We start from the raw sequence: 10,725 nt of genomic DNA, 5'->3' as shown, positions 1-10,725 counted from the left end.
TAACCATATTAAAGTATCACATAATCTATCCAGATTTCTTCTTTTTTCAGTTTTATATGTTTAGAAATGAGTTGAATTTTATTTCATTGCCTATTCTTTTAATATCTAAACAATAATTAACATTTCTTCCTTACAGGCAATTCAACCCTAGAACATGATGAGTTAGTTAACCTTCAAGCAGAAATTGTTAATGCAGCACAAACCGGTACTTTGTACGAGAGTCTTGAAGTTGAGGTTATTAGCAATGACCGATCCTTCTCCCCCAGCCGAAGACCCAACAAGGGGTGTGAGAGCAACAAATACAACAGGAGGTCCAAGTACAGGCAATAAAACGTAAGTCACATTTAAGAAGTAATGAGTTGAAGTAGAGTTTTCTGTAGAGTTACTGTTGTAAAGAACTGGCTTGTATCGTCTTGTCCAAAGTCTTAAATTGTATTCTCATGTGTGGCTTGTAACGAACATAACCATAATGCCTATATCATTACAAAACAACATAACTAATTGGTTCACAGGTATTCTGAGAAGCAAGCTGAAGAAGAGGCATCTAGTGACCCAGGAGTAGAAATCATCTATCAATTCTCAAGCACAATGAGTATACGTTTACAACGGCTGATGCTATTTGAGATTCAACCTTGCATCTCTATATTGGATACCAGTGTAGATTTAACACAATTCTTTCTAAACTCCAATATAGGCTATCAAGCTGTGGTAATACACCATAGGTTTGATACAAATATTCTACGAAAAAAAAGGAATTATTCAATGATTTTTACATCCATGGAAAATGCCCAGGAGTATCTGATGCAGAGCTCGTCAGCAACAACACTGTAGATATAATCCATGGCTGGGCCAACTTCACTGATCTTGCCATTAATCTGTCAGGAAGTGGTTACTTCTTTAAATTCAGCATTGTTTATTCCAACTCATCCACGCTAGAAGGTATCAACTCAACAGAGTTTTCTGTCATTGAGGGTGTTTTCCACATATCAATCGCAGATCTAGACTAGTGTATCCAATCTAAGAGCAACTTCTTTTTGAAGACTACAGTCCATTTCAAATTTTCAATGCAGGTCTCCCTCTATTTAACCCACTACCTTCTATTAATACTTCCCCCTACCCCAATTTTAAAAGCATCTTCAATTGTAGACTACCGTATCCACTCTAAGAGCAACAAACGTTACTGTTACCATGAATAGGTATAATAAGTTCAATTTATCCACGGAGGCCCAGATCAACACAGGGTTGCTCTTCCCAGCTTCTCGAACTTCACTAAATTCTTATTGGATGCTACACACACAGATCCTCTCAATTTAAGATGCAGGCGAGCATGTTCATACATGCATATACATACTGTACATTAATTAAACAAATATCCAGTCAAATGTGTGTACAACAGGGTCATTGTTTAGAAATTGAGCAACGCATTGCTTTTTCAACCTTTGACATCCATTGACAGTTTTCATTTGAGCACCCACAGAGAAGGTACCTTAAGTTAAAATGTCAGACTATGCGAATGAATCTAAGGAAGAAGAGTGCTAGCAGTGGATCTAATCAACTATTGTAAGTATTAAGCCTAAGAAATAAATATTTAGAATAATTATTCTTTGTGTTGAAGTATACAGTGCCAGTAACTACTGTTTATGTGTACACTAAACTGTTTGCCAGTCCAAACTTCTAGCATTCTCTTTATTTGCCTTCTTTCCTTCTTTGGAAACTTAAGATTATATAATCGTTGGGAAAACTAACATTATCAGCTCTATCACTCATTATTTCTGGTCATTAATGGTGATGATTTTTATATTTTTAATTAATAAACAATTTATTGAATCATGGCAATGATTGTTATTAGATTGAGAGAAAATAATTATAAATAGACCACCATGGTTCCTTAGGCAGGATGCTTTACTCTCATTGCCTTATTCTTCGGATGAGATGTAAAGCCGTTGGTCCTGTGTACTTAACAGTGCACATTAAAGAACGTGGTACACTGTTTGAAAAAAGTAGGGGATTGTCTCCCGGTGTGCTGATCTGGTAGGCGCTGCACTGCTGGCTGTCGAGGGTCCGTGGAGGGCCTAATCCGAATTTCCTCAGTTTCCAGTAAAGCTTGAGGACCAGAATAATACATTATAATAACACAGGTTGTGTTAAAATACTTCTATAAAGGAACATTCTTACATTGGAAAGTGTTAGTTCTGTAATTGTAACTTTTTTTTCCCTGAGGTTTTTGTCTGGCACTTATTCATTCGATAGTGACACTTATTTATTTGTTTCAGATTATTATGAGCCACATTATTCAGTTGCTTTCTTGGATATTGGAGAAGTTACTGTAGAAAGTCCATCGTTTGTACGTGAATATACATTTCATAATGGCTTCAGTCCTGCTATCTGGATGCAATTCAGGATAATGTAATTCACCACACAGTTGGAGCAGGTAAGCAATACCAAAATACTTCTCTTTTCCTTATATAGTAACTTACATTTTAGATTTTAGACAACAACATTGGGGTGATGCCATTTGTCATTGGGCCATCTTCTCTTAGTCATGAAGCTGTTGATAAGTATGTGTGAGAATGTAGTCATCGTTTATAATTGGTACAAGCCTGTTCTTTGATTGCGATGAGTTACAGGTAGGTTCAGTAAGAATATAAACATTTGTAGCATGTTACAAACTGAATACTGTAATTAAGCAATTATGATGAATTAGATTAGATAATGTATAAATGTAAAAATCATGATGAATGGAACAATGTTAATGACGATGAAATAAAAGTGGGAAACCCAAAAAAGACACAAAAAAAAGATATAAACATTTTCAATAAATATGAACATTTTTATTATTCATTTTAAAAGATTTTATTTCTGTTTTTCAAATGTTATTATTTTGTCAGTTTGGGGAACTATATTTTGCATTCTGTCAAATAAAATCAATGTATAGATATTATATATGCATACTTGACTTTCATAAGGAAATTTGTCAAAGGACTTTCTTACTCTTCTACCTTCTTTTTCTTAACGTGTACTGATAATGCCATTCCATTGTGTAATCAGTCACGTAATTTATAAATTCTGATTAAAATATTACATTTTCCCATTAACATTTTCATGTAAATATTTCAGAATCAACCGGAGAATGCAGGTCAAAGTGCAAAACAGTGTGCACCTTGTGGTCCAGACAATGGAAATGCTGGATACGTGAGGGCAAATTTCATGTCTGGTGATAATGGTGCTCCATTTTTTCCATTTCATGGTATACATAATTACCCAGCTATTGCTGGAAACACAAGATTGCAAGGTATGTAAAAGCATGACATAATCTGGTCCTTACTTGGACAAACCTAGTCCTTACTTGGACAAACCAGTTGAGTTCTATTGCAGGAAACGCATACTCATACTGTTTACACATGAAGCTGAATGCTTATTTGGATAACATAAAATTGCCATTGTATCCAAGTTATCACCACTGTAATGTTGAGGTTGTCCCTTAGTACTGTTTTATCATAAAATATGTCTTTAATATCGGAATACATTTTTGGTGAAACTTACCAAATGAATATATTTCAACATACTTATTTATTTACAAATAAAGGTATTTTGCTCTTTCTTATCAATAGATGTCACATTCGCTCATTTTGATACTGCGTGTAAGAAAGATCATTACGCTACTATGACCAATCCATCAAATGATGATGGTATCCACCCAATGTCCGCTGTAGGTACTGTACAAAGAAGGTAACAGTCAGAGACAAGAACAGGGTTTACATACATATACCTAATTTAGGGTAAGTACTAATAGTATTTATCCTATATATCTACGGACCACTTGCATTTATCCAAGTTACGTAAATGTAAATCATTGTGTATCCTTACTTGCTAGTTGCATTATTTTCATCAACCTAGTACACTTACCTACAATACTTTTTGTAATGTACCGATTTACAATACAAATAAGTGAGAGAGAGACAAGTTCTGTTATAGTTGAAAGCTAGCACTGAAGTGTTTATTCTTTATTCTACATCTACTATATATAATAACAATATCGGTAATGGGTAATTAATCTGTCAAGGTGGAATGTTTAGTGGTCTCAGCAGAGGGGTCTACTTTAGCCATTAGTGACCATTAAGTAGCCAGGGTTATATAGAAGTGGGTTAACATAATATATATGGTAACAGGTGAAGGAAGTATAAATAATTGGTAGCAAGTAATATTAATCAAGTTCAATACATTACATTCCCTCCCTTCTATTATAAACAATTCTAAGCTATTTATTTATAATTGAATCAAAGCAGCACTGTACTAAGTTATGGTTTAATAACACTTTAAATGTATATGGTATAATGCACTGTATAAAGTAAAACATAAGATCAACATTTTAAATTGTCCAGTAATAATGTCCATAAAAGTTTCTATATTTCAGTTATTAAAAATGTCCATATCTTTCCGGCGGTTTTCTATCGCGAGTAAGGTATACTCTTCGCTGAGCAGTAATAGACTGTGCTTCGACAGTCGATTGTGATGTTTCCACTGTTCAGATTTGGATTAATGAGCATTGGAGGTAATTGTGGAGGATCATCTTTGTTTGTAAGCTGTTTATCCTGAGTTTGAACAGGCCTATAACGCTTCCTGATATGGTCGGCATGACGACGACAAACTCGTCCATCTTCTAGTTTTGTCTTGAATGAGATGCGACCGGATTTTAATATTATTGTTCCGGGTAACCATTTCAGATTTTGTCCTCTAAAGTTCTTTATATACACCTACTCTCCTTCTGCAAAAGTGCGTTCTTTGCATGACGATCATGGGCTAATTTCTGTTTTTCAAGTTGAGTGATAACACGATCTGCTTGATAAGGGTGTAAAAGATCAAAATGCGTTTTCAATTTTCGGCCATTCAGTAATTCTGCTGGTGTTTTGCCAGTTGTGCTATGAGGTGTATTTCTATATTTAAATAGGAATCTTGAATTGTTTTTTTTTTAACTTTATTTGGTAATCAAGGTTAAAAAACAATAAAATATAATACATAGAAAATAGAAAAACAATTGCACGGAAAAAACAGGCCTTGATTACAAGGAATGCCAAGAAAAGTTAAAAACTTATTTCCACTTGGGTCCTAAAAACAAGAAACTGATAACAAGAACATACAAATTACAACATAAGAATCTTGCGACTTTTGTTTCGATATATCCATCTTTCGTACGTTTCATTGTTTCTTTAAATGTGCGTACAGCACGTTCCGCAAGACCATTCGATGATGGGTGATATGGGGCTGTTAAAGAATGTCTTATTCCATTTCGCTTTACGAATGTATGAAATTCATCACTGGTGAAACATGTTCCATTGTCGGATACTATTTTATCTGGCAATCCATGCGATGCAAATATAAGCCTGAGCTTATCCACTGTGGTATTTGTCGTTGAGGAATTTACCGGAATTACCTCAAGCCATTTTGAGTATGCATCGTATTAAAAACATTTTTCCAATAAATGGTCCAGCACAGTCGATATTTAATCGTGACCATGGTCTATTTGGCCAATTCCATGGGTGCAATGGTGCTTTAGGTGGTAAAGTTTGATTGGATTGGCATGTATCGCACTGCTTTGATATGTCTTTGTCCATATTAGGCCACCATAACGAATCCCGAGCAAAACTTTTCATTCTGACAATTCCAGTATGACCGTCATGTAGTGCTTGTAGCAACTGTTTTCTACCAGGCTGTGGAACAACAATTCTATTTTCCCACAAAATACATCCATCTTGTGTAGAGAGTTCTCTTTGTCAGATCCATCCAATATGGTTGCAAGTTTTCAATTTTTGGATTAGTATTGGGCCAACCCTTTTCAATGTAGTAAAGAACTCGAGAAAGTGTTGGATCTTTAACCGTCCAACCTTTAATATCTGCTGTGGAAACTGGAGATTGGTTCATTGGCTCCATCAATAGAACAGTTTCGGCAGGTTGTGGAATTGATTCTGGTTTTCCTGGCAATGGTAATCTGCTTAAGGCATCCGCATTGGCATGGGACTTTGTCAGTTTGAATCTTAATGTATATTTGTATGTACCTAATTTCAGTGCCCAACGTTGGATTCTAGCTGATGCTTGGCTGGGCACAAGTCTGTCCTCATTAATAAGACCCAGCAATGGCTTATGGTCTGTTACCAATGTGAAATGTCTACCATAAATGTAAGACTGAAATCGCGTTACCCCGAAAACGCATGCCAAACCTTCTTTCTCAATTTGCGAATACTTTTTTTCCGCTTCTGCAAGTGTTCTAGATGCAAATGCGATTGGTCTTCCTGTACCGTCACTTTGTCGATGTGCTAACACAGCCCCAATTCCATATTGAGATGCATCACACGATAATATTATTTCCTTTTTTGGATCATAATGTGCAAGTACTCTGCAGGAAAGTAGCAATTCCTTTGATTTATCAAAAGTAGATTGTTCTAAATTTGTCCAGTTCAAAGCTTTATCCTTACGAAGTAAGGCATATAACAGAGCAATTAAGTGTGTTGGATAAGTTTGGTAAAAACTTCATAATAAGATAATAATCCCAAATAAGCTCTCAGTTCTGTCAAGTTTTGAGACGCTGGAGCATCTTTAATTGCTCTCACTTTGGCGTTTGTGGGATGCAATCCCTCTTTGTCGATCAGGTGTCCCAAATAACCAACAGATTTAACCATAAAAACACACTTACTCTTTTTTAGACGAAGTCCAGCATCTGCCAGTCGCTTTAGGACGGTTTCAAGAGTTTCGAAATGCTCAAAGTCATTCTTTCCTGTAATTAATATATCGTCCAGGTATACTGTAACACCTTTAACTCCTTGTAATAGTCCTTCCATGACATGCTGGAAAATCGCTGGTGCTGAAGAGACTCCAAACGGCAACCGTGTATATTGTAAAGTCCCTTTTGAGTGTTGATTACAACATATTTTCGAGAATCTTTATCCAAGAGTAATTGTTGGTACGCTTGTGACATATGTCCAATTTAGTAAATTTTTCTTCGGGGCAAAGGATACTGATCAACTTTGGCTGCTTTATTTACAGTAATTTTGTAGTCACCACAGATCCTAATGGTAGATTTATCTGCCTTAAGTACCGGAACTATTGGTGCAGCCCAGTCTGAAAACTGTATAGGTTCAATAATGCCTTCTCGTTGTAAGCGATCAAGTTAGTCATCTACTTTCTGTCGCAAAGCATACGGAACATTTCTGGCTTTGCAAAATTTTGGCATTGTCTCTTTATCAACATACATTTTTGCTTCAGTACCCTTAAGGGTACCTAGTTCATCTTTAAATATTTCTTGGTATTTACCAAGCAGTGAACTTAAATCTAATTGGTTTATTACCTTGATTTGTTGCCAGTCCAACTTTATAAACTGAAGCCAGTCTCGACCAATTAGGGTAGGTCCATCTGTTCGCACAATCGTTAACGGTAATATTGTAGTAGTACTCTGGTATGTAACTTCAGCATTAATTTTACCCAAAACATCCATTATTTGTCCAGTGTACGTACGTAGCTTAACTGACGAAGGTTGCTTAAAATAACATTTGTCTGGCAAATGGTTATTCTTTCCACAGCGAAAACATGGTTTCGACTTCTTATTTGTATTTGACATAACTAGTTTTTATGGCTTCATAAGATTATGTTAACACAATATATGTGCATAAATTGCAATATTATAGCATAATTATCGAATTTTTTTGCCATTTTTCGAAATAATTCCTTTTTTCCCCCGCATTGAAATTTTCGAAAAATGGCAAAATTTCGACCCTTTTATTTGTTTACATAACTAGTTACTATGGCTCTATAAGATGATGTTAACACAATATATATACATAAATGACAATATAATAGCATAATTATTGGATATTAAAAAGTGAACATTTGCAAATTTTCGAAAAATTCTTTCGGTCCCCAGCAGTGAAATTTTCGAAAAATGGCCAAATACTTACCCTTTTATTTTTTGACTTAACTAGTTTTTATGTCTCCATAAGATGATGTTAACACAATATATGTGCATAAATTGCAATATTATAGCATACTTATTGAATTTTAAAAAGAAGAAAATTTGGCAATTTTTCTAACAAATTCCTTTGGTCCCCCGCAGTGAATTTTTCGAAAAATGTCAAAATTTAGACCTTTTTATTTTTTTACACAACTAGTTACTATGGCTTTATAAGATGATGTTACCATAATATATGTGCATAAATGGCAATATTATAGCATAATTCTTGAAGTTTAAAAAGTGGAAATTTTGGACATTTTTTGAACAATTCCGTAAATTTTGACTTCTTTTTGTAAGCAATTTTGTTTACATTTTCAACTGCAGCTGCAGAGGTTGGCTGCGCCAGATCTCTTACATTTCTTGTTGCAGTTTCGATGCTAGTTGCAATTTCAACAGCTTTTTCCAGTGTCAGTGCTTTTTCTGCCAAAAGACCAAATTCCGTGATTACGGACGCCAAAAACTAGATGATCTCGTAACATTGTATTGAGCGAGGCTCCAAAGTTACAGAATTCTGCCATCGATCGAAGCGATGCCATAAATTCAGGCACTGTTTCATTATCACGTCGAAAGCGTGAGTTGAATTTGTATCGCTGTACAATTTCACTAGGCACATGGACTGTGATGCCCATTCATAGCTGTTACCAGCTCATCGAATGTTTTATCCTTGGGTTTTTCTGGTGTAACCAAATTTCGTAAAAGCTTATAAGATGATGGGCCAATAACTGTTAACAGTGTTGCTTGTTTCTTCTCCTCTGTAGTAATTTCTTTTGCCTTGAAATACAAGTTACTTACTACTTACTTATTTGTTTTCATAGCTATCCCCAATATTGGGGACATTTCGCCGTCATTGACATTATGTTGACATAGCACAACTTTTCTTAATTTTATGAGAGACGTTAATTTTGATGAGAAGGTCATGGAACACTAATTAATTTTAAAAACAACTAAAAACCTGGGACCTGTAACCCTGACGGGTACTCTCCCTCCGGGTCAAAGGGATCCCGAAACTCATCATATATGGTAACAGGTGAAGGAAGTTTAAATAATTGGTAGCAAGTAATATTAATCAAGTTCAATACATTACACTTTTCATTTAATCTTAACAGTAAAGTTAATCTTTCTGATTGCGTGGAGATGGATTGTGATGCATTTAAGAAAGCAATGATCAGAGATGAAGATGGTGGAATTCTAGGAGGATCACGGCCTGGTTATGTTATTCCTGATTCTCCATACGAGTGGGATAGAGATCCGAGACGTGGACTTAAAATTCCTTATGATGAAAAATGTCCACATAAAGGTTGGTTGTCTGCTTTAATGTTGAATTTTAGCTTTTGTAAACTGTGATTCTTCCCTAAATCTTTCCTCCTATTAAAGTTGCACTCTTGAAACAAGACCAGTCCATTCACCGAAAATTTTTACGGATATGTACAGGAAGATTATTCCATAAGGTTGATGCTCTATAGTTAAACATTCTCTTTCCATAAATATTGTTCCATGCTGGAACATTTAGAGTTTTTGTTGATTGACTTCTTGTATTTTTTGTGTGAAAAGTGTCCATAAATTTGAATAGATTTGTTAAATAAGATGGTGCTAAACCCTGTAGGCATTTAAATAGCATAATTAATAAATCATTTTCCCATCTGTCATGGACACTCTTCCATTTTAGTGAGGACATCAATTCTGTTATAGGGGTGTACATATCAGCATAAAGAATGATTCTAGCTACTCTATTTTGAAGTACTTGAAGACGATTAACAAGTTCTAAGTTACAATTTGACCAAACATTACTACAGTAATCAAAACAAGGTAATACTATTGCATTAGCAAGTAGTCTTAAAGCAAAATTTGGAATATAATATCTTAATCTACGAATAATACCGATACGTTGTGATACTCTAGAAGCTACTTGTTCAACATGCTGTTTCCATGACATAAGTGAATCAAATGTAAGTCCAAGATATTTAAAATTGTCAACTCTTTCGACATCATTGCCATTAATAGAAAGAGAAATATGGGTTCCAGAAGATCCAAACGATCAGTTCATGCCAACTCCTGACTCCAGCATTTATGGCGAGAACTATTTTGATCGCGATTGGCAGACTCTTTGGATACTTATACGTGGTAGTGACCCAATTGACATCATCACTACACCGGTTATAATGGTTGACTTTGGTGTGGCTCCTGTTGATGTTTTCTATGAAGAAGATCTTGTTAACAATCTTGCCAGTTTGGTATATATAATAAGTAAATAGCTTTCTTTAACCATATTAAAGTATCACATAATCTATCCAGATTTCTTCTTTTTTCAGTTTCATATGTTTAGAAATGAGTTGAATTTTATTTAATTACCTATTCTTTTAATATGTAAACAATAATTAATATTTTTTCCTTACAGGCAATTCAACCCTTGAACATGATGAGTTAGTTAACCTTCAAGCAGAAATTGTTAATGCAGCACAAACCGGTACTTTGTACGAGAGTCTTGAAGTTGAGGTTATTAGCAATGACCGATCCTTCTCCCCCAGCTGAAGACCCAACAAGGGGTGTGAGAGCAACAAATACAACAGGAGGTCCAAGTACAGGCAATGAAACGTAAGTCACATTTTAAGAAGTAATGAGTTGAAGTAGAGTTTTCTGTAGAGTTACTGTAGTATAGAACTGGCTTGTATCGTCTTGTCCAAAGTCTTAAATTGTATTCTCATGTGTGGCGTGCAACAAACATAACC

The 10,725-nt window shown here is 35.1% G+C and overlaps 1 protein-coding gene across 2 annotated transcripts; it reads left to right on the top strand.

The window, feature by feature from the left end:
* The first annotated feature begins 1,365 nt into the window (after positions 1-1,365).
* LOC144852777 (fibrocystin-L-like) lies at positions 1,366-9,810 on the top strand. 2 transcript variants are annotated; one of them, XM_078710753.1, is made up of 6 exons: positions 1,366-1,560; positions 2,274-2,431; positions 3,118-3,292; positions 3,612-3,779; positions 9,106-9,296; positions 9,689-9,810. In XM_078710753.1, the coding sequence occupies exons 5-6, from the start codon at positions 9,134-9,136 to the stop codon at positions 9,706-9,708; spliced, it is 183 nt and encodes a 60-aa protein (XP_078566879.1). In that variant the 5' UTR covers positions 1,366-1,560; positions 2,274-2,431; positions 3,118-3,292; positions 3,612-3,779; positions 9,106-9,133; the 3' UTR covers positions 9,709-9,810. Both variants share the same exon structure in this region; 1 of them encodes a protein (XP_078566879.1).
* The last annotated feature ends 915 nt before the right edge of the window (positions 9,811-10,725 follow it).

This window comes from Antedon bifida, chromosome 9 (assembly GCF_963402885.1).
Source record: "Antedon bifida chromosome 9, ecAntBifi1.1, whole genome shotgun sequence".
Taxonomy (NCBI): domain Eukaryota; kingdom Metazoa; phylum Echinodermata; class Crinoidea; order Comatulida; family Antedonidae; genus Antedon; species Antedon bifida.
This window is presented reverse-complemented; position numbering and strand designations above follow the sequence as displayed.

What these genes read in the sequence shown, in the direction of transcription:
- LOC144852777 (XM_078710753.1), top strand. Translation starts at nt 9,134, where the DNA reads ATGGATTGTGATGCATTTAAGAAAGCAATGATCAGAGATGAAGATGGT. An exon ending in TGAAAAATGTCCACATAAAG is followed by an intron (nt 9,297 to 9,688) that starts GTTGGTTGTCTG and finishes ATTCTGTTATAG; the next exon opens with GGGTGTACATATCAGCATAA.